Source organism: Primulina eburnea, chromosome 10, assembly GCF_022965805.1.
Source record: "Primulina eburnea isolate SZY01 chromosome 10, ASM2296580v1, whole genome shotgun sequence".
In the NCBI taxonomy this organism is placed as follows: Eukaryota; Viridiplantae; Streptophyta; class Magnoliopsida; order Lamiales; family Gesneriaceae; genus Primulina; species Primulina eburnea.
Genome location: NC_133110.1, coordinates 14,120,144 through 14,145,778, shown reverse-complemented (window position 1 = coordinate 14,145,778; position 25,635 = coordinate 14,120,144). Strand labels below are relative to the sequence as shown.

Genomic DNA, 25,635 nt, shown 5'->3' with positions numbered 1-25,635 from the left:
CAAGAGGAATGATCTTATTCCGCAACACCTTGTCTTTGCGATCGAGAATCTGAACTGGTCGCTCTACGTAAGACAAATCCGAATTTAATTGAACTTCAGAGGGATGCAAGATGTGAGACTCATCTGCTACGTATCGTCTCAACAAAGATACGTGGAACACGTCGTGAATACTGGATAGGTACGGCGGTAATGCAAGTCTGTAAGCCAAATCTCCCACACTTTCCAATATTTCAAATGGACCAATAAATCTCGAAGACAGCTTACCCTTGAGACCAAATCTCAAAATCCTGCGAAAAGGTGAAACTCGGAGAAACACTTTCTCACCTGGCTGAAAATAAAGAGGTCGCCGCTTGGTATTCGCATAACTAGCCTGTCGATCCTGGGCAATCTTAATCCGCTTCTTGATTACTGCAACTTTATCAATAGCCTGCTGGACTAACTCCGGTCCCTCAACATGTCGTTCCCCGACTTCATCCCAGAATAATGGAGTACGACAACGTCGCCCGTACAACGCCTCAAATGGTGCCATACCAATACTACGATGATAGCTGTTGTTGTATGCGAACTCAATCAAAGGCAAATGATCCTGCCAAGCGGGTCCGAAATCCATAACACAGGCTCGCAACATATCCTCAAGCGTACGGATAGTCCTCTCTGATTGACCGTCAGTCTCCGGATGATAAGCAGTACTCAGATTCAGTGTAGTACCCAAAGCTGACTGGAAACTACCCCAAAACCGTGAGGTAAAACGAGGATCTCTGTCACTAACAATACTGACAGGCACTCCATGCAAACGTACAATCTCCTGAATGTACAATCGAGCCATACGATCGAAAGTGAAGTCACGGTTGTAAGGCAGAAAATGAGCAGACTTGGTGAGTCGATCCACCACTACCCAAATAGCATCACTATTCCTCGACGATAATGGCAAGTGAGTAATGAAATCCATCGTGATATGCTCCCACTTCCATTCAGGAATAGGTAGATTCAGCAATAATCCTCCAGGTCGACGGTGCTCTGCCTTAACCTGCTGGCAAACTAGACACTTGGAGACAAACTGATACACGCTGCGCTTCATCCCTTTCCACCAAAATCGTGTCCTCAAATCTTTATACATCTTGTTACTTCCTGGATGAACACTTAACTTGCTTCGATGCGCCTGAGACAATATCTCGTCCCTCAAAGTGTCATCCTCTGGTACTACAACCCGATTAGACAAACACAGAAGACCATTAGACTGATAATGGAAATTACTATCTCCACCAGCCAACCGAGCTAATCTCTGAGTCTTGAGATCAGACATCTGAGCATCTCGAATCCGAGCGAACAAAGCTGGCTCAGATAAAATGGTAGCAACACAAATGCTCTCCATACCTTTCCGATGTTTGAAATTAAATCCCAACGAACAACAATCCTGGATAGTACTAATCATAGCACTGGTCTGAAGTGCAGAGGCTCTCACCTTGCGACTAAGAGCATCGGCTGTGAGATTCGCAGAGCCTGGATGGTACTTGATCTCGCAGTCATAATCTTTCAATAGATCCATCCAACGACGTTGCCTCATGTTCAACTCAGCCTGAGTGAACAGATACTTCAGACTCTTATGATCAGTGAAGATTTCAAACTTAACCCCGTACAAATAATGACGCCAGATCTTCAGTGCGAACACAATAGCTGCCAACTCTAGATCATGAATAGGGTACTTCTCCTCGTGAGATTTCAGCTGCCTGGAAGCGTAAGCGATCACATGACCATTCTGCGTCAACACACACCCTAAGCCTTGAAAAGAGGCATCGGTGTAAACACTGAAACCATCAGATCCTGAAGGTAACGCCAAAACAGGTGCAGAAGTCAGAAGTCGACGAAGCTCTCTGAAACTATCTTCGCACTCAGATGACCACTCAAATGGAACATCCTTCCGAGTAAGTTGTGTCAAAGGTCTAGCTACCTGGGAGAAATTCACGATGAAGCGACGATAATATCCTGCCAGACCTAGGAAACTACGGATCTCGGCCACCGTCGTAGGACGTGACCAATTCAGCACTGCTTCAATCTTGCTGGGATCCACAGAAATTCCTTCCTTGGAAATCACAAATGTAGTGACCCGTTCCAGAATCACCTACTAATCAAGAACTAAGCATGCAATTACCTTAAGTAACAATAATCAGAGATAACATCGGAAATATGGCCAACAATAATAGTTATACAACCCAATCGAAATCGAAGTCTAGACTAATTCAAATGACATAACCAGTACAACCATATCGAATCAAATGGAAAACACTGAAAACTAAACCAACCAGCTACTCAACGTCCTCCTCCTGCTCCTCCTGAGCCATCCAACCTGAGGCCTGCCCCGAGGGAATGGGGTGTCCAAGAATAAACAAAACCGAGGACGTGAGCGATAAGAACGCCCAGTACAAAAGCATGAGTATACAAACCTATATGAAATGCACATGCTATGATATGATACCAGGGTAATCAAGAAACAGGAGTCACAAAGAATCTCAAAATGCTCAGTCTAGAGGCGCCAAGTGGATAGTGCCGCGCGGTCCAACCTCTGGGTCACTGCATCCACTACAAGAACAGACGTGGACCTAAAATGTCCCGGACCACCGAAGCCCTCCCGACCCGTCGGCCACTGTGTACTCTCGGTGTCCATGCGTCCACAAGATAGGGCTGAGCGGCCCCAAGATATATAGCTTATCTCAAAAGAGATACAGCTCAACAGTAAAGGCTATCTCGAAGGAGATACGGCTCAACGTGCAATGCAACATGCATCATAAAACGTGACATAATAGCATGCATCATATGACATATAACAATGCACCACATAATCATGCAACACATATATGAATGTATACTCAACCAGGATATCTCGGATAGTACTTTCGTACCTCTATCACAGCAATCCTAATCCACTGGAACAACCAGACAACAGGTCTAATCCAAGCCTACGCAACAAGAGCATACCCAATGAACAATACTACCATGCTCGACTAGCAAAACCAGTACTCCCTAGTACTACCAAAGGTTTAGGGTTTACCTTCGTCCGTCGACAGCCCTTTGATGTCGATTGCCTCGAAACTCCGGCGCTGCTACGCTACCAATCCTGGCAGCTCCTGGCTATCGCTCGAACAACAACTAGCCCTAGAATCCTTCCAAAACTCTCAAAGAGTAGACTCAACTCAAGGAATGGCAAGTCACAAATGAGAAATCCGAGCACTATTTATAGGCCATGTTCGGATCCTCCGAACAACACTTCGGAACGTCCGAACACTACGTGTCCATTGGCTCTTGACAGCTCATGATCGGATCCTCCGATCATACACTTCGGACCGTCCGAACATGCATAGAAAATGACGTGTCGATCAACACTTGACACCTATGATCGGATCCTCCGAACTACACTGCGGATCGTCCGAACTCTTCGGTGCTTCCGAACCATCTTCGGTCCGTCCGATCATGACCCGGTCAAAATTACACCTTAAACCTTCTTAATCACCATTACTCCATTAATTACCCAATTTGGAATTCGGGCTACTACAATAGGTCAAAATATTTCAAAGCGGGCAATAAAGAAATTAATGTCCCCAAAAAATAATCACACTTACGGATGAGCGGCTCCTTGTGAGCTTTTCTTGGAATAGCATTCCTTAAAGACGACATCTTTATGCTAGCAAAAAAAATTCACAGAACTTTAAAATCAATTTACGCACTTCAGAAAGGCAAAAACCACTACAGAAAACATAAAGGGCTAAGAAAAATCTTGAGTTGAAATAATTTAACCGTGAAACAACGAAGATTATCGGTACAGAAAAAAAAACGGATTTCTTTCGTATTTATACCAAATTCAAAATAATTATTAAGCACAGAAGACTCGCCTGTGGAAAGCGGTGAAGGCTTAGGGTTTAAAGGAGACAACAATGCAGAGACTCTTGATTTGATGAAAAGTATTTTATATTGTGGCAAAAAAATTATTCTAAATTAACTAAAAGTCAATCATGCAAATTGGCTTCCGGATTGTGTGCAAAAACTTATGTGAGACGATATCACGAATCGTATTTTGTGAGATGGATCTCTTATTTGGATCTTCCATGAAAAATATTACTTTTTATGCTAAGAGTGTTATTTTTTATTGTTAATATCGGTAGGGTTGACCCGTCTCACAGATAAAGATTCGTGAGAACGTCTCACAAGAGACCTACTCCTGATTGAGTATACAAATTCACACACAACACACAAAATTATGATATTACATAAATAAAAAAACAAAATCTTGATATTATATTAAAAAATTTAGAAATAATTTTTATATGATTTTCTTATAATTAACTATTATAATTACTTAAATATGATAGTATTTTATTATTTCAAATTTATGAAATTGTTAGAGATGATATCATATTTTAAAAGATTAATTTGGTTTATAAACATAAAGAAATATTTATTAGCATATGATAATTATAGACGAACGACAAATTTTATAAATATAAGCTTTGGCGATATTTTTTATTAAACAAAATAAAATATTTTATCATTTGTTTGAGCTGATTTTTGTTACATAAAAATTAGATAAGGACATTAGATTTAATTACTTCAGGTCTCTTAATGTTTAATAATACTAATATCATTGTGCATGCAATTATTTGATTAGAGTTTCATTAATTTCTAGATTAAACTATGAAGATTGATATTGAAAATATTAATGATTCTTTTGTTATAGTTTGGAATTATTATTTAGATAATGACAAGGGTAAGGCGACGGTTTTAACGACGGTTTCGCGATCCGTCACCGGAGGCTGCGTCGTATTCTAGAACCGACGGTTTTTCAACTCCCGTCGCTTATAGCGACGGTTCTTTGGAAGAAGACCGTCGCTTATTTTGCGATGGTTTTAAAAAACCGTATTTAATATTAAGAGACGGTTTATACCAAATCGTCGTTAATATTAGCGACGGTTTTAAAAACCCGTCGCTATATTTAGTGACGATTTCGTAAAATCCGTCGCTATATTTAGCTTGAACTGTCGCTATATAGCGACGGTTTTATGAAAACCGTTGCTTATCAAATTAAGCGACAGTTTATTTAAAATGTCGCTCTATAGCGACTGTTTTGATAAAACCCGTCGTCTTTAAAATTAAGCGACGATTGATTGAAAACGGTCGCTAACATAGCGACGGTAGAATACAAGACCGTCGCATATGGGCGACAGTTTGTGGAATTTTCGCAATATTAGCGACGGTTGATGAAAAACCGTCGCTATATTAGCGACGGTTTTAATAAACACGTCGCTATATTAGCGACGGGTTTAACTAAATTGTCGCTAAATTTAATAGGCGTCGGTTTTTATTAAAACCGTGTCGCTACGCCTTCTGTTTTTTATAGTGAATCGCGCTATGAATGACAGTTGTAAGTTTATCCACTTTCAAATCCAAATCACGTTCTAATAACTTCACTACTCTATTCTTCAATTCTAAAGCCATCAATTTTTGTTCCTGAAGTAACAATCAATATCTCATCCAATAATCGGACATCATAAATCTTCAATGGCTTATAAAAAAACATGGTCTGAATCTCTTTAAGCCGATACAAGATCATTTTCCACGAACTTAGGAATCTCTTTATTCGTGTTTAATAGTAATTCTGGAACTTCCTTATCAAACCCATTAAAGTAAACATTGATCAACATCGAACTCAAGGCAAATTCTTGAGGCAGACCCCTGCCTAAACAAACTCCACCCAATTCAATGTTGACTATCTTACAATCAAACAACCTTTTTATCAAATCTAGAAATGCCTTATCTTCAATTTTCTCACCCAGTATCAAAAACAACTTATCAATATGGCCAGAACTAAATAATACACGATCAAATTTAACAATAAATCACCAACTTGGGTTCACCACCGAATTCTTTAAATACCAAATCGATGTGTGGCGGCCCAAGTTTGCTCGCTTGTCATAGCAAAAGGTAGCAAACCTAAAAACTTATGCATAAACCATAAAACTTGTTTGAACTCTCTCCAAAGAAACTCTTTTATTACACATATATCTAAATAGAACATATTTTTAAATGTTAGTTTTCTAAATATATATATATATATAAAACATTCAAAACAACACTCTATTTTCCCACTTTTTTCTATTATATTTTTATGGAAAAGAATTTCGACAATGAAAATATAAGCTATAAACTTTACACACATTATTGTAGTTCTTCGCAGTGAAATTTGATGGATCTGACTGCTCTAATGGCAGAGTATTTTTGAGAACTTAAAAGCATGAAATATCACTATATCGGTAACTATATCTTTTTCATTATTTATAATATTATATTATTATTTTATATAATATAACAATTTTCAGTCACACTATTAATTCAACATGTGTTTTTCAATTCGATCACTGGTCTGGTTATAAAGGTGATCCGGTTATGAAAACATTGAAGTATACTTTTGTTTCCAACATCAGTCACAGAAAAATTATGTTTCAACATTTACGGTTGTTCCGATTAAAAAATCACGCAGTTTCTACACAGTTACGAAAATTGTGCTTCCTAGATGACTACAGGATATTGTCGCACGTCCCCTCCTCAGGTTCTCATTCAAGAAATCTTCGTTATATAAGTATTCTATTCAACGTTTCCTTTCCTGTCGCCATTTATACACGGGTCTTGAAGTGGGACTAACCATTTCATCTTCACGCAGTTTGCGTTTCTTACCCCTTTTCTGCACCAATGATGCATTAAAATGATTACCCTACAGCGAAATAAGGAAAAAATGAAGCGTATAACGTACTCTCTGAAATATTGATACCTGTAACTCTTTTTTCTGCATAGACATATCCGTGTATATTTTATCTAGATCTTTTAACCGTTTTTTTCTAGCCTCTAGCTCTCGATATGAAGAATCTGTCTTCCTGCATGTTGACCGTTTTTGTAGAACCCGAAAATCAGATTACGTATAAGCCATGCATAATTTATATTAAAAATGAATTTTTATGAAAATATGAGGTGTTTTATTTATTTTAAAAGTCGATGTTTAGTTTCACCTTTTAAGGATAAATACGCGAGGTCGGACCGAAGTTTGGAGATTTGAGATAAGATTAATAATATGACAAATATTCTTAAATTTAATTTAAGTCAAGAAATAATTTTATTTGAAGAAAAAGAATGTTTTATGATTTATTAAATTAATGGGAGTCAAATTAATAAATAAATTTTATTAGGTTCAATATTTAATTAAAGTTTAAGTAAAATGTGTAAACAATTGAGGATGAACTAATATAGGGTAAATATATTCAAGAAATTAAACATAGCATCTAAACATTTAAATTGAGTTCATGTATGCCATGTCAAAGTTCTAAGCAAGATGCTAAACTAAATTAATTTGTTAATGCATTAAAATAAATATAATGAAGGTTTAAAATCTTAAACAATTAAAATGCAAGGTTTAAATAAAAATATACAATGCAAATTAATAATAATGACCAACATTTAAAATATTTCAAAGGTTGATAACTCTCCATTCAAACTATCTCTAATTACACTTCATGGTGTATTCATGTCCTATTCTAATTCTCTAATTAGTAGGAAATTTAAATGCAATAAAGCACTTCATTTCTCCCCAACTACTAACGGCAATAAGGAGTGAAGGAGAAGCAATTCAAACCCATTCAAATTTACCACTAAATGTTTTTTTATAGTGCATTCATTTTCCACTTTTAAACTCCATAATTAGGGGTAATACATGCATCATAATTCTCTTTGAAGCTCTTCAACCCCTTTATGCTAGCAAATAAACGTGAATAAAAACAAGAATAAGAACAAGTAATCGGCAGAAAGGGGAATCAAAATACATCAGCAAAACAACAGCTAGGAATCGTGCACAGCAGCAGTAACACAAGGAAGAAAACTCAACTCCGTTCCACCGCTCGTATTAGTCGTTTTGATTTGTTTTCTTCAAAACAAATTCCAGGCATGTATATATTATTTATTTGCTCTTCAATCAAGTCATATTAGATATTTGAAACCATTATATATTCATGATATAAGCAGCAATTCGAAATTTCACAGCAAACATTCTGAAAATTTAACACAGCCTTCTCAGCCCTTGGTGTTCTGCCTTACGGGTGAGTTGTTTTGATGAATCTAGGTGGTTGCTTCGGTCCAGGCACACAGGGCTGCTTCAAGGCATGATTTAGAGTGTCTTAGGAAGTTATTGGGTCATTGGTTTCCATCCATACATACACAAATGCAGAAATGACTGCAACTTTTTATTTGAGTGCAGAATGAGACACGGTTTCTGCCATTGAGTTGTTTAAGTGGAGTGTTCGAACCTTGGCTGTCCTAGGGATTGTAGCCATGGTTAGAACCCTCCCTTAACATGTCTAGGGTGTGACCAAATCGGTATTTACAAGCTTGGTTCAAGGAGCCATCAGATTTTTACATCAACAATGCAAGAGTCATTCGGTTTTTCCCTTTTCAGATTCTGTGTGAGTGTGATTTGGGGTTTTTGTGTGTTGGATGAATTGTGGTTGGCTCCTAGCCTGTGGCCATGGTTCATACAACTCTCCATCATGTCTAAATTGATTCATGGCTGCTCAAATGGCCATTGGAACGATACAAGACAACAAAACAATGCAATACATCACACTATACAGAAATTGGCTCTCTCGGTTTTGAGCTGTGATTGTCCTAGGTGTTAGCTCGGTTTGTGCCTGGCTTTTAGCCCTTAGCCATGGTCCAAGCCATGCCTTAGGATGTTGGTAAGAGTCCTTGGGCGGTGGTTCAAGCCCATAGTCATTTATTTCAGGATTTTCACCAAGTAAACTGCTACTGCTGCACTTTTCCAGCATCTTTGAGCTTCGGTTTTGGTGCTTGTTTGAGTTCTTGGTTGTCTTTTAGCCCGTGGCTTTGGACTGTACAGTACCTTAATGAGTTAGGAAGGTCATGTTTTTGGCCCTTCGTGATTTGGTCGAGTTAGAGGTCGTACGAGAATTTACGGTGAAAGGTGCCAAAATGACTCTCGAAAGAGTGTTTTATGTTTTTGGATTCCTTTCACCTATTTTCGTGTTTTGAAGTTCTTATGCATATTTTTCAGTATTTTTGGGGTATTTTAATCATGGTTAAACATCGGTTTAATGTTGGTTCAGGTTGATACAATACCATGATTGAAAATCAAGTGGTTGGTCCTACTCGTCTCGTTTTTGGTTCTATTGTCAAGTTTAATTCAAGATAATATTATTTGCATGTGTCACATATTAGAATTAAGTCGCAGCAAGCCTGGGAGCGATCCAATTCATCCGGTAAAAATAAGTTTATAATTATATTACGTGCATAAAAATATAAAATGTTTATTTTTCAGATATATGCTATATGTCTTGTGGCCACCTTATGCTTATGGGTTGGAAGTCGGTAGGCGCAACCGAGGACCTCTCCACCCGGTGACTTACTACCGGTTTACGATTATGTATGGGTACGGATATCCAGTCCAAGGGCTGTGGTAATCTCTACCGCCCAGTATACTGTGGTTTAGTCTGATCAGGCGCTTACGTTATGTTATGGGCCACTAGCTTCGAAACATTATCTCTACCAAAAAATTATGATATGATATGACAGAGCTCTATTGAGCAAAGATTTTACGTATGATTTTCAGATATGCACGTAGTTATAATTATTCATGATACGTTTATCACCGCACGCTTTATGATATGATATTTTTAAGTTGCATGCGATTTTACGATATATTTATTTGTTATTCACGATATATACATGTTGAGTCTTTAGACTCACTAGACTTGATTGTTGTAGATATTGATGAGGCCGAGACTGCGGGCGGAGACCAGTGAGCGATCTTGGGACAGCAGTAGTAAACCCGAGGACCTCATGTTTTAGTTTATGCACCTGTTATCTTTCAAACTCGATTTTAATATGTTGGATTATTTTTAAATTGTTGTTTGAAATATTACGTTGACTTCCGCTGTTATTTTTAAAGTTTAAATTATTTACATGTTTATTTTATAAATGAGGCAAGTTATTTATTTATTTAGAAAAAATTTAATAATTCCGAAAAATTATGAATACGAAATACGGGCCTTTACAGTTGGTATCAGAGCCAATGTTCTTTTAAAGGGTTGTACTACTACTGATCTCGAGAAGCTCATGAAGTCACGTCTTCGGTCTGTAAGTCTTACATTTCAGTATTTTACTTAAAGTATGAATTATTTTAACAGCATGATATCATGAAATATTCTACGTTCAAATTTTAATTATTCAGTAATTACTTATATTTAAAAATAAATTATGGAATTATGCATGTTGGTTAAGTATGGGTTATGTATGGAACAGTATGCCTCCTAGACTCCTTGTTGGACGCCCGAGGGGTGGGGGTGGGCGCCGTCATGAGGACGATGAGGATCAGAGACAGGAGAGGAACGCACCACCACCCCTCCCACCGGACATGAACGCCCAGATGTTAGCGGGGATGACTCAGTTCTTCGCACAGTTCGCGGGGAACCAAGCTGCTGTAGCCAGACCGGCGGAACCAGAGGCAGTCTATGAGCGGTTCGTGAAGATGAGACAGAAGGAGTTCACAGGGACGACAGATCCCATGGCTGCCGAGGACTGGATTAAGTCCCTCTAGGTTATCTTTGAGTTCATGGGGCTTGAAGATGGAGATAGGGTTCGATGTGCGACCTATCTGTTCGGAGGAGACGCTCGCCTATGGTGGGAAGGAGCATCAGTGGCTTTGGATTTGACTACTTTGAGCTGGGAGCGCTTAACTGAGGTATTCTACTCTAAATATTTTACTGAGGAAGTGCGTTCCAGGTTGACCATGGAGTTCATGACCTGAGGCAGGGAGACATGACTGTTACGGAGTTCGTCCGTAAGTTCGAGAGGGGTTGTCATTTTGTACCCCTGATTGCAAATGATGCGGGATCCAATATGAGGGAGTTTCTGAATGGTCTACGGCCGATCTTACGCCATGATGTTAGGGTGGCTGGTCCTACTACCTATGATGTCGCAGTTTCCAGAGCTCTAACTGCAGAGCAGGACCAGCAGGACATTGAGAGGGATCGCAATGGTAAGCGACCATTTCAGGCACCGCACCGCCCTCCACCGCAGCATCACCAGAATAAGAGGCAATTCCATGGCCCACCCAAGAGCAGAGGGCAGCATCAGCAGCAGCAGGGACGGGCAGTCCCGAGGACATTGGAGTATCCAGTCTGTGCCAGGTGCTCACGTCGTCATGCGGGGAATTGTATGTATGGTTCGGGAAAGTGTTACAAATGTGGTAATACTGACCACATTTTAAAGAATTGTCCTCAGAAGGATCTGCCTACCCAAGGCAGAGTTTTTGCACTTCATGCCGTGGAGACTAACCCGGAGACGATGCTCTTGACAGGTACCTTAAATCTTTAAATTGTATTTGAAATTTAGTGTTTTGGGTTAAGATTTTGAAATTAGAATTTGTGAAGTTCTTGTAAAACTATTGGGTTTATCATGATATTCCAATCTTTCAGGGAGAATTTTTATAGCCGATTCCGCTACGAATGCCTTGATAGATTCGGGGGCTACTCATTCATTCATTTCTGAGGTTTTTGCAAATTTCCTCAATATCAAGGCCATTGGGCTAGATATAGCGTATTCCGTAGTTCTGCCTTCCGGAGAGGAGATGACGGCGACTAATGTGATCCGAGACATAGACCTCGAACTTCATGGTAATCTTGTTTATGCAGATCTTATCGTGTTGCCGATGCCAGAGTTTGATATCATTCTGGGTATGGATTGGCTAATCTGGAACAGAGTTCTAATTGACTTCCAGCAGATATCTGTTCTAGTCCGACCACCTGGAATGGAGCAATTCTTATTCGAACCAGACAGGTATTTTAATTTACCGTGCATGATATCCTATGTACAGGCTAGGAAGCTCATTAATAGAGGGTGCCAAGAATTTTTAGCTACTCTTGTATCCGTTCCCGAGACTCCCAAACAGTCAGCATCCGATGTTCCTATCGTCAAGGACTTTCTAGATGTTTTTCCTGACGACGTCACCGGTTTACCACCTGCGCGAGAGGTGGAATTTTCTATTGAGCTTATGCCGGGTACTGCGCCGATCTCAAAGGAATCGTATCGATTAGCACCGACAGAGATGACAGAACTCAAGAAGCTGATTCAGGAACTTCTTGACAAGGAGTTCAATCGCCCGAGTTTTTCTACATGGGGCGCGCCAGTCTTATTTGTGAAGAAGAAGGATGGGTCGATGAGGCTTTGCATTGATTATCGGGAGTTGAACAGAGTTACAGTGAAGAACAAGTACCCACTCCCTAGGATTGAAGATTTATTTGATCAGTTGCAAGAAGCCTCAGTATTCTCCAAGATAGATTTGCGTTCCGGCTATCATCAGTTGCGGGTGAGAGATGCCGATGTTCTCAAGACTGCTTTTAGGACTCGTTATGGTCACTTAGAGTTCCTTGTGAGGTCGTTCGGTTTGACGAATGCGCCAGCGATCTTCATGGATCTCATGAATCGCGTATTTCAGCCGTATCTTGATCAGTTTGTGATAGTATTCATAGACGATATTCTCATCTACTCAAAGAATGAAGAGGATCACAGCAGACATCTGACCACAGTATTGCAGACCCTACAAAAGCACAAGTTATTCGCGAAGTTTAGCAAGTGCGAGTTCTGGTTAGAGAAGGTGGCGTTCTTAGGCCACGTTGTTTCTAGCAGTGGTATTGAGGTAGACCCAGCAAAAGTTGCAGCAGTCAGAGATTGGGTTGTGCCGCAAAATGCATCAGAGATTCGTAGTTTCCTTGGGTTAGCAGGATACTATCGGAAGTTTATTCAGGGATTCTCCTCTATCGCAGTTCCACTCACGTCGTTGACAAGGAAGAATGCTAAGTACGTGTGGATCGAGGAGTGCCAGAAGAGCCTCGATACTTTGAAGCAAGCTCTTATTTCAGCGCCAGTATTGGCCATGCCTTCAGGAACCGGAGATTTTGTTTTGTATACTGATGCTTCGAAACTCGATTTAGGCGCAGTATTGATGCAGCATGGGAAGGTGATAGCATATGCTTCTCGTCAGTTGAAGATTCATGAGAAGAATTATCCTACCCATGATCTAGAGTTGGCAGCCGTAGTATTTGCATTGAAGATTTGGAGGCATTATTTGTACGGAGAGAAGTGCCAGATCTTTACCGACCACAAAAGTCTCAAACACTTCTTTACACAGAAAGAGTTGAATATGCGGCAGAGACGTTGGTTAGAGCTAGTGAAGGACTATGACTGTGACATTAGCTATCATCCTGGCAAAGCTAATGTAGTTGCGGATGCGTTGAGCGGGAAAGTTGCAGTGATGGCTCATTTGAGGATTCCGAGACCTCTTCAGTATGAGATGCAGAGGTTTGATCTAGAGACATATCCTCGAGGTAGAATTCCTCAGTTATCTACTTTGACGATTCAGTCTTCTCTTCTAGACCGTATTCGTAGTGGACAGTTAGCAGACGAACAGTTGGCTAAGTGGAGGCAGAGAGATGAAGCCAAGGGCAGTATCATGTACACAGTTAGAGACGACATTGTGAGATATCGAGACAGAATGTGGGTTCCTAGCGGCGATTCGATTCGAGAGGATATTTCATCTGAGGCCCATATGTCATCGTACTCTATTCATCCGGGGAGAACGAAGATGTACAAAGATCTGCAGTTATTATATTGGTGGTCCGGAATTAAGAGGGATATCAGACGTTTTGTATCCTAGTGTCTGACATGTCAACTAGTGAAAGCGGAGCATCAGAGACCACCAGGCATTCTTAAGCCTCTTCATATTCCCGAGTGGAAGTGGGAGAATGTTACGATGGACTTCGTTGTCGGCTTGCCGAAGTCAGTCAGAGGGTCGAATGCTATATGTGTGATTGTTGATCGTCTTACGAAATCAGCCCATTTCTTGCCTATTAAGACGACTTTCTCCATGATATAGTATGCAGAGTTATATATCCGAGAGATCGTCAGATTTCATGGTATTCCCGTTTCTATAGTGTCTGACCGATATCCTAGATTTACTTCATCATTTTGGAAGAGTTTGCATTCAGCTATGGGTACGAAGTTGTTGTTTAGCACGACTTTTCACCCACTGACAGATGGTCAGTCCGAGAGAGTCATCCAGATTTTGGAGGATATTCTCCGTGCATGTGTTCTTGATTTCTCCGGGAGTTGGGAATCAAAGTTGCCATTGGTGGAGTTTACCTATAACAACAGTTTTCAGTCGTCTATAGGGATGGCTCCATACGAAGCACTGTACGGTCGTAAGTGTAGATCTCCTATTCATTGGGATGAAGTAGAGGAGAGATCAGAGTTGGGTCCGGAGATTGTGCAGCAGGCCGCAGATTTAGTAGTCAAGATCCGTGACAGTATGAGGACTGCTCAGAGCAGACAGAAGAGTTATGCGGATCAGAAGAGGAGAGATCTAGAATTTTCTGTTGGTGACCATGTTTTCGTGAAGATAGCACCGATGAAAGGCGTCATGCGGTTCGGAAAGAAATGAAAGTTCAGTCCGAGATTCATTGGACCATTTGAGATCCTCGACAGAGTTGGGACATTAGCATATCGTGTTGCTCTTCTGTCGAATCTGGCCGGAGTACACAACGTGTTCCATGTCTCTATGTTGAGAAAGTATATGGCGAATCCATCGCAGGTATTGAATTTTGAACCGTTGCAGCTCACTCCGAACTTGTCTTATGAGGAAAGACCAGTGCAAATTTTAGTCAGGCAGGAGAAAAAGCTTCGGAACAAAATGGTCAAGCTAGTGAAAGTAAAATGGCTCAATCATTCGGAGGAAGAAGTTACGTGGGAACCAGAGCCAGAAATTAGGAGTCGTTATCCCGAGTTATTCGGTAAGTTTGAATTTCGGGGACGAAATTCCTTTAAGGGGGTAGAGTTATAGAACCCGAAAATCAGATTACGTATAAGCCATGCATAATTTATATTATTTAAATTAAAAATGAATTTTTATGAAAATATGAAGTGTTTTATTTATTTTAAAAAGTAGATGTTTAGTTTCACCTTTTCAGGATAAATACGCGAGGCCGGACCGGAGTTTGGAGATTTGAGATAAGATTAATAATAAGACAAATATTCCTAAATTTAATTTAAGTCAAGAAATAATTTAATTTGAAGAAAAAGAATGTTTTAGGATTTATTAAATTAATGGGAGTCAAATTAGTAAATAAATTCTATTAGGTTCAATATTTAATTAAAGTTTAAGTAAAATGTGTAAACAATTGGGGATGAACTAATATAGGGTAAATATATTCAGGAAATTAAACATAGCATTTAAAAATTTAAATTGAGGTCATGTATGCCATGCAAAAGTTCTAAGCAAGATGCCAAAATAAATTAATTTGTTAATGTATTAAAATAAATATAATGAAGGTTTAAATCTTAAACAATTAAAATGCAAGGTTTAAATAAAAATATACAATGCAAATTAATAATAATGACCAACATTTAAAATATTTCAAAGGTTGATAACTCTCCATTCAAACTATCTCTAATTACACTTCGTGGTGTATTCATGTCCTATTCTAATTCTCTAATTAGTAGGAAATTTAAATGCAATAAAGCACCTCATTTCTCCCCAACTAATTACCTAGCAAATAAACGTGAATAACAACAAGAATAAGAACAAGTAATCGTCAGCAAGGGGAATCAAAAGCATTTCAAAATCCATTCCACTTCTTGACTTGTAACTCCCAAACTAAATGCATATTATAGCACCTTTAACATCTCATTTATCATTCACCTTCATCATCTACACTTCCTATACCCCCTTACCTTCAAAATATATCAGCAAAACAGGAGCTAGGAATCGTGCACAGCAGCAGTAACACAAGGAAGAAAACTCAACTCCGTTCCGCCGCTCGTATTAGTCGTTTTGATTTGTTTTCTTCAAAACAAATTCCAGGCATGTATATATTATTTATTTTCTCTTCAATCAAGACATATTAGATATTTGAAACCATTATATATTCATGATATAAGCAGCAATTCGAAATCTGACAGCAAACTTTCTGAAAATTTAACACAGCCTTCTCGGCCCTTGGTGTTCTGCCTTACGGGTGAGTTGTTTTGATGAATCTAGGTGGTTGCTTCGGTACAGGCACACAGGGATGCTTCTAGGCGTGATTTAGAGTGTCTTAGGAAGTTATTGGGTCATTGGTTTCCATCCATACACACACAAATGCAGAAATGACAGCAACTTTTTATTTGAGTGCAGAATGAGACACGGTTTCTGCCATTGAGTTGTTTAAGTGGAGTGTTCGAACCTTGGCTGTCCTAGGGATTGTAGCCATGGTTATAACCCTCCCTTAGCATGTCTAGAGTGTGACCAAATCGGTATTTACAAGCCTGGTGCAAGGAGCCATCATATTTTTACATCAACAATGCAAGAGTCATTCGGTTTTCCCTTTTCAGATTCTGTGTGAGTGTGATTTCGGTTTTTGTGTGTTCGATGAATTGTGCTTGGCTCCTAGCATGTGGCCATGGTTCATACAACTCTACATCATGTCTAAATCGAGTCATGGTCGCTCAAATGGCATTTGGAACGAATCAAGACAACAAAACAATGCAATACATCACACTATACAGAAATTGGCTCCCTCGGTTTTGAGCTGTGATTGTCCTAGGTGTTAGCTCGGTTTGTGCCTGGCTTTTAGCACTTAGACATGGTCCATGCCATGTCTTAGGATGTTGGTAAGAGTCCTTGGGCGGTGGTTCAAGCCCATAGTCATTTATTTCAGGATTTTCACCACAAACAAGTAAACTGCTACTGCTGCACGATATATACATGTTGAGTCTTTAGACTCACTAGACTTGATTGTTGTAGATATTGATGAGGCCGAGACCGCGAGCGGAGACCAGTGAGCGATCTTGAGACAGCAGTAGTAAACCCGAGGACGTCATGTTTTAGTTCATGCACATGTTATCTTTCAAACTCGATTTTAATATGTCGGATTATTTTTAAATTGTTGTTTGAAATATTACGTTGAATTCCGCGGTTATTTTTAAAGTTTAAATTATTTACATGTTTATTTTATAAATGAGGCAAGTTATTTATTTATTTAGAAAAATTTTAATAATTCCGCAAAATTATGAATATGAAATACGGGCCTTTACATTGTTTCTATACACGATTAAACTAAACTCTTCAACCACAAATTCTAGTCTAACTTCCTCGATGTAGAAGAGAAACAAAAGTAATATGAAGGCCTAAAGCCAAGGAGAGGCTGAAAAGAAATTTGGAAATCAACCAAAGCAAAAATCATCAAAAAGAAAAGGATTTGTGCACGGCGGACAGATAACCAACCATTTGATTCGATAAAGTTATGTTCTAATGGAGACAGAAAAGTCATTTGGAATAAAACTAAATACCCAAAATCAAAGTAGAAAGATACAACATAGAAAAAGGATTAAATTTTAGGAAAATGCAGCAACGATTGCCAACAAGCAAGACCCTTTAGGGAATATGATAGATAGTAGTTCATGATAAAAAAACGTCAGTTGGGTTTAAATGCTCTAGCACTTGTGCATCAATTCGATTTCTTGAACCAAAGTTCGTCAAGTGGCAAGGATAAATGATGGAGAAAAGTATCATCCCCTAATTCCCATAAAATTTATACAAAGATACAGCACTCACAATGACGGGATAGTATTGATCTCTGGGAAGAAATAGAAGCCCAGTAGAAAGTCCAGACAAGACAAAAATTACACACGGCCATAAATATTTATCATGTACGCATAATAAATTCAATAAGAAAAATAAGATATTATGACAAGATATTATGACAAGGCGCCAAATATCACCATATTCAATCAACAATTGAGGTATTGATAACTTAAAGGGGGTAAAGTATGGGTGGTGAAGAGACAAATGAAAGAGCTGTGAGGACAGGCAGACTAAAGCAAATTATTTCTGATTGTGAAGGAAAATTTGTAGTCCACTTCGTTTTTGCAATATAGCTTATGGATTGACGGTAATGATATCATTCGGTACTCGGTAGGGATCTTAATTGTGGGGAGGCAAGTAGAAACAGGTTATCAACCTGGCAATCCAATTTCATAGGAGGCAATTGACTAAAAAAAATAGCTTTCAGTACCTCAAAATAACTTTAGGCAAGTCTTTAAAAGCTGATGGGTTCTTTTGTTCTGAAACGTTTTTGCGTACTTCTCTTGCCTCCTCCCTAGAAAGAGAATCAACAGCCGGCCAACATACTTCATGAAACACAATAATATCTACTAAGCTCAAAATGCTATACTACTGAGCAATATTTGCCCTGCACCATTTTATGCATTAATACTTTGTGTGACCAGTACATTACCACCAAATCACTGTCTTGGATGAAAAAAAATCTGTCATTTGCTGACACACAAGTGTAAACATGGAATTCAAGTGATTAAAACAAAAGTTCCAGAGAAGACAGTCTCATTGCCCCTTGGTCATTGAACTTTTGAAATTGGCCTTCGAATTGTTTTATCTTAATTGCCTAGATTACATATTAGACGTTCTTTCTAAAGCAGAAGGGAATAAAATGACTTTGAAGAAATAAATTAATTGAGCTATCAGAAGCGACCATATCTAATAATGAGAAAAGAATAAACTTTGGTGGTGACATAACTGTTATAACATGAAATTGACTACTCTAAAAAATGGGTATGAAAACTATCAAGAATCAGCAGAAAAAGGGCTTGATCACTCACATATTGTACGCATAATAAACATGTTTGGATGATGACTGATTGTCAAGAGAATGCAGCATACCATTAAGTCTTTCAATTTTCTGCATCCAAAAAGTTAAATTTCAGAATAAAGAACCTGCATTACAGCTATCTCGAGAATCCGAGACCCAAAAAACCAGAAACTCTAATGCTGCTTTACAGCTATCTCGAGAATCCAGCTTACTCAGGTTTATGGACTCCGCAAACAGTTTTTGTTTTAATCATCTTGAAGTAATATTCATCTGGGTTCCTCAATGCTGCTTTTTCCTTAAGTTTCTGTTATAAACACGCAGAAGCGACTTACCATAAAATAATAACTCGCCAAATTTCGTTCATAAAATGCTACCAAAACCAACAAGACGCAGGATAGTAGAAATTACTAGTAAAGTCTGCTTCTTCTGGTGATAGGCTCGTGCACGAATGACATAATCTTTATGTTTTTCGAGCAGCCCAAATTTCCTTCTCAAATGCCTGGTACACACAACAAATCATCAATTGAGTGAACCGGAAATATACGTCAAAATATTTCAAAACGGGCAATAAAGAAATTAATGGCCCCAAAAAATAATCACACTTACGGCTGAGCGCGCTCCTTGTGAGCTTTTCTTGAATAGTATTCCTTAAAGACGACATCTTTATGCTAGCAAAAAAAATTCACAGAACTTTAAAATCAATTTACGCACTTCAGAAAGGCAAAAACCACTACAGAAAACATAAAGGGCTAACAAAAATCTGGAGTTTAAATAATATAACCGTGAAACAGCGAAGATTATCGGTACAGAAAAAAAACAACGGATTTCTTTCGTATTTACACCAAATTCAAAATAATTATTAAGCACAGAAGACTCGCCTGTGGAAAGCGGTGAAGGCTTAGGGTTTAAAGGAGACACCAATGCAGAGAATCTTGATTTGATGAAAATTATTTTATATTGTGGCAAAAAATGTATTCTAAATTAACTAAAATTCAATCATGCAAATTGGCTTCCGGATTGAGTGCAAAAACTTATGTGAGACGATATCACGAATCGTATTTTGTGAGATGGATCTCTTATTTGGATCTTCCATGAAAAATATTACTTTTATGCTAAGAGTATTATTTTTTATTGTTAATATCGGTAGGGTTGACCCGTCTCACAGATAAAGATTCGTGAGACCGTCTCACAAGAGACCTACTCCTGATTGAGTATACAAATACACACACAACACACAAAATTATGATATCACAGAAATAAAAAAACAAAATCTTGATATTATATTAAAAAATGTAGAAATAATTTTTATATGATTTTCTTATATGTAACTAGAATAATTACTTAAATATGATAGTATTTTATTATTTCAAATTTATGAAATTCTTAGAGATGATTTCATATTTTAAAAGATTAATTTGGTTTATAAACATAAAGAAATATTTATAAGCATATGATAATTATAGACGAACCACAAATTTTATAAAAATAGGCTTTGGCGATATTTTTTATTATACAAAATATAATATTTTATCATTTGTTTGAGCTGATTTTTGTTACATAAAAATTAGATAATGACATTAAATTTAATTACTTCAGGTCTCTTAATGTTTAATAATACTAATATCATTGTGCATGTAATTATATGATTAGAGTTTCATTAATTTTTAGATTAAACTATGAAGATTGATATTGAAAATATTAATGATTCTTTTTTTATAGTTTGGAATTATTATTTAGATAATGAAAAGGGTAAGGCGACAGTTTTAACGACGGTTTCGTGATCTGTCACCGGAGGCTGCGTTGCATTCTAAAAGCAACGGTTTTTCAACTCTCGTTGCTTATAGCGACGGTTCATTGGAAGAAGACCGTCGCTATTTTTGCGACGGTTTTAAGAAACCGTCGTTAATATTAAGCGACGGTTTATACAAAACCATCGTTAATTGTCGTAAAATCCGTCGCTATATTTAGCTTGAACCGTCGCTATGAAAACCTTTGCTTATCAAATTAAGCGACGATTTATTTAAACTGTTTCTCTATAGGGATTGTTTTGATCAAACCCATCGTCTTTAAAATTAAGCGACGGTTGATTGAAAACGGTCGCTAACATAGCAACGGTAGAATACAAGACCGTCACACAGGGGCGACGGTTGGTTTTATTAAAACCGTCGCTACGCCTTCCGTTTTTTTGTAGTGAACCGCGCTATGAATGACAGTTGTAAGTTTATCCACTCTTAAATCCAAATCACGTTCTAATAACTTCACTACTCTATTCTTCAGTTCTAAAGCCATCAATCTATGTTCCTGAAGTAACCATCAATATTTCATCAAATAATCGGACAACATAAATCTTCAATGGCTTATAAAATAACATGGTCTGAATCTCTTTCAGCCGATACAAGATCATTTTCCACGAACTTAGGAATCTCTTTATTCGTGTTTAATAGTAATTCTTGAACTTCCTTATGAAACCCATTAAAGTAAACATTGATCAACATCGAACTCAAGGCAGATTCTTGAGGCAGACCCCGGCCTAAACAAACCCCACCCAATTCAATGTTGACTATCTTACATTCAAACAACCTTTTTATCAAATCTAGAAATGCCTTATCTTCAATTTTCTCACCCAGTATCAAAAACAACTTATCAATATGGCCAGAACTAAATAATTCACGATCAAATATAACAATAAATCACCAACTTGGGTTCACCACCGAATTCTTTAAATACCAAATCGATGTGTGGCGGCCCAAGTTTGCTCGCTTGTCATAGCAAAAGGTAGCAAACCTAAAAACTTATGCATAAACCATAAAACTTGTTTGAACTCTCTCCAAAGTAACTCTTTTATTACACATATATCTAAATAGAACATATTTTTAAATGTTAGTTTTCTAAATATATATATATATATATATATATATATATATATATATATATATATATATATATATATATATATATATATATATATATATATAAAACATTCAAAACAACACTCTATTTTCTCACTTTTTTCTATTATATTTTTTTGGAAAAGAATTTCGACAATGAAAATATAAGCTATAAACTTTACACACATTATTGTAGTTCTTCGCAGTGAAATTTTATGGATCTGACTGCTCTAATGGCAGAGTATTTTTGGGAATTTAAAAGCATGAAATCACTATATCGGTAACTATATCTTTTTTTTATTTATAATATTATATTATTAGTTTATATAATATAACAATTTTCAGTCATTCCATAAATTCAACATGTGTTTTTCGATTCGATCACCGGTCTGGTTATGAAGGTGATCCGGTTATGAAAACATTGAAGTATACTTTTGTTTCCAACATCAGTCACAGAAAAATTATGTTTCAACGTTTACGGTTGTTCCGATTAAAAAATCACGCAGTTTCCACACAGTTACGAAAATTGTGCTTCCCAGATGACTACAGGATATTGTTGCACGTCCCCTCCTCAGGTTCTCATTCAAGAAATCTTCGTTATATAAGTATTCTATTCAACGTTTCCTTTCCTGTCGCCAATTATACACGGGTCTTGAAGTGGGACTAACCATGTCATCTTCACGCAGTTAGCATTTCTTACCCCTTTTCTGCACCAATGATGCATTAAAATGATTACCCTACAGCGAAACAAGGGAAAAATGAAGCGTATAACGTACTCTCTGAAATATTGATATCTGTGTAACTCTTTCTGTAACGACCCGAAAATCAGACTACATATAAGCCATGCATAATTATTACTATTTAAATTTAAAAATGATTTATATATATATATATATATATATATATATATATATATATATATATATAATATATATATATATATATATATATGAAGGGTCTAATTCATTTTGATATTTGACAAGTCATAACTATTTATTTTAAATGCAAAAGTTTAGTTTTATCCTTTCAGTTTAATACGCGAGGACGGACCGGAGTTTGGAAATTAGAAATAAGATTAATAATAAGAAAAATATTTCTAAATTTAATCGAAGTCAAGGAATAATTTAATTTAAAGAAAAAGAATGTTTTAGGATTTATTAAATTAATTGGAGTCAAGTTAGTAAATAAATCCTATTAGGTTCAATATTTAATTAAAGCTTAAATTAAAATATGTAAACAAGTGAGGATAAATTAATCTAGGTATAATATAGTCAAGAAATTAAACATAGCATTTAAATACTTAAATTTTAAACCATGCAATGCCATGCAAGATTTCATTCTAATTTAATTTGTTAATTCACTAAAACATAAAATGGTTATTTAAAATACTAAGAATTTAAAATACAAGACTTAATCAACATTATACCATGCAATATTAGTAGAAATTTAATCAACTCCTTTAGCAAATTCAAATGCTTAGTAAATCCCATTCAAGCCACCCTTAAATAGCCTTGAAGGTGAATACAATTCCTCACCTTTAACCCATTATTTATTAGTGAATTCAAATACAATAATACACCTTGATTCTTCCTTAACCCATCATGCTAGCAAATAAACGAAATCATGCAGAAAAAGGGAGGAAAAGAATCGGCTAGCAAGGAGGAATGAAAAACCATTCAAAGTCCCTTCCACTGCTTCACTTGTAACTCTCATTTTAAGGCATATAATATCACCTTTAACACCTATTAAATCATTCACCTTCCTCACCTACATTCCCCACAACCTCACCTTCGAAATTTCAGAAGAGAACATCAGCAAAATAATCATGAACATCAGCTGAAACAAGAAGAGGAACCCAACTCCGTGCCGTCACGTAGTATTCATTGTATTGGTTTGTTTTCTTCAAAACAAATTCCAGGCATGTATATGTTGTTTCTTTTCTCTTCAATCAAGTCCTATAGATATTTTTAAACCATTATATATGCATGATTCTAGCAATAAATCGAAATTGACAGCAACATTCCAAGCAATAAGCTGTATAGAATTTTTTCAGCTCCCTTGTTTTTCCACTTCACGGTTTGCTGATCTTTGTTGCTTACAAGAGGTTTCTCGATTCCAGGCACTCAAGGCTGCTTTTAGGTATAATTTAGAGTGTGTTAGGGTGTTATTGCTCCATTGGTTTTAATCCATAACCTCACAAATACAGAAATCACAGTGAAATTAAATCTTTCTTAAGTGCAGAAGTGAGTCTCGGTTTTGGTTCTTTCAATGGTTAAGGTGTGTATTCGAATCTTACGTGACCAAGGTGTCTTTTCCAAGCTTGGTTCACGGATCCATCAAAATTTTTAAATCACAAAACAAGTGAACATTTCGAATTTTCATTTCCTGTGCTAGGGGATTTCGGTTTGTAGTGTTTGTATGGATGATGGTTGGCTCCTAGCCCGTGGCCATTGTTTATACAACACTACATCATGTCTAGATCGAGCCATGATCTCTCAAATGGCCATTGGAATGATACAAGGCAACAAAACAATGCAATTCATCACAATATACAGAAAGTGGCTCTCTCGGTTATGAGCTGTGAGTGTCCTAGGTGTTTGCTTGGTTTGTGGTTGGCTTTTAGCCCTTAGCCATGGTCCAAGCCATGCCTTAGGATGTTGGTAAGAGTTTCTGGTTGGTGGTGCAAGCCACAATGGTCATTAGTTTCATAAATTGAGCAAAACAAACACCATAGTTGCTGCTGTAATTTGACAGCAACTTGCTGTTCGGTTTTGAGGTTGGTTTGAGTCCTTGGTTGGCTTTTAGCACGTGACCTTGGACTGGACAGTACCTTAATGAGTTAGGAAATTCATGTTTTTGGCCGTTTGTGATTTGGTCGAGTTTAGAGGTCGTACGAGAATTTACGGCGAAAGGTGCCAAAATACCTCTCGAAAGAGTGTTTTATGTTTTTAGATTCCTTTAACCTATTTTCGTGTTTTACAGCTATTATACATAATTTTCAGTATGTTTGACGTATTTTAATCATGGTTAAACGTCGATTTAATGTTGGTTTGGGTTGGTACGAAGCCATGGTTAAAAATCAAGTTGTTGGTCCGAATCGTCTCGTTTTGGTTCTATGGTTAAGCTTTTGTCAAGTTACGATTTATTTCATGTGTCACATATTAGTAGTAAGTCGCAGCAAGCCTGGGAACGATCCAACTCATCCGGTAAAAATAAGATTATAATTATATTACGTGCATAAAAATATAAAATTTTTATTTTTGAGATATATGCGATATGTCTTGTGGCCACCTTATGCTTATGGGTTTGGAAGTCGGTAGGAACAACCGAGGACCTCTCCGCCCGGTGACTTACGATCGGTTTATGATTATGTATGGGTAGTGACATTGTGAAAGCCCGAAAATCCTCGCTTGAAAATTTGGGGAAAATTAAAAATTTTCTTTTTAAATAATTAAAATGCCTCATTCATAATTAAACCGATAAACAAAGTTTGATATCCAAAATGGCAGCGGAAGAAAATATTTGTTTGCGAAATAACAATTTAAGAATATCCAACAACTGATAAAAATTGTTTGCGGAATAAAATAATAAATGCTGAACTGAAGTCCTCGGGTGCCACTACTGCCGACCCAAGCTGGCTCACTGGTCCCCGCCCTCGGCCCTGACCTCATCGGTACCTACAACAATCAAGTCTAGTGAGCCTAAAGACTCAGCATGCATATATCGTAGGTAACGAGTAAAATATAATTTGCATGGATAAAATATCATGTCATGAGGCATACTGAAAAATAACTTGTACTGAGCAATTATAATACGTTCATAACTGAACTGAAAATCATAGTAAAAATGTTTGCTCCTTGGAGCCCTGTACTGAAATAACTGGTAATAATTTTCTGTTGAGATTATGGTCTACGCCTGTGGCCCCTGCACTGAACTGAACTGATCGGTAACTGGCTACCGGGGGAGTATCAAACTGAACTGAACTGACCGGTCACTGGCTACCG

The 25,635-nt window shown here is 37.4% G+C and overlaps 1 protein-coding gene across 1 annotated transcript in view; it reads right to left on the bottom strand.

Moving 5' to 3' along the window:
* Nucleotides 1-6,634: 6,634 nt before the first annotated feature.
* Nucleotides 6,635-25,635, bottom strand: part of LOC140803838 (probable U3 small nucleolar RNA-associated protein 11) — a 58,939-nt gene continuing 39,938 nt past the window's right edge. Inside the window, exons 6-8 of the mRNA XM_073159705.1 lie at nucleotides 18,153-18,236; nucleotides 6,815-6,917; nucleotides 6,635-6,727 (exon numbers count right to left, since the gene is read on the bottom strand). Of these exons, the coding sequence (XP_073015806.1) occupies nucleotides 6,635-6,727; nucleotides 6,815-6,917; nucleotides 18,153-18,236 (280 nt within the window). The remainder of the gene's footprint in view (nucleotides 6,728-6,814; nucleotides 6,918-18,152; nucleotides 18,237-25,635) is intronic.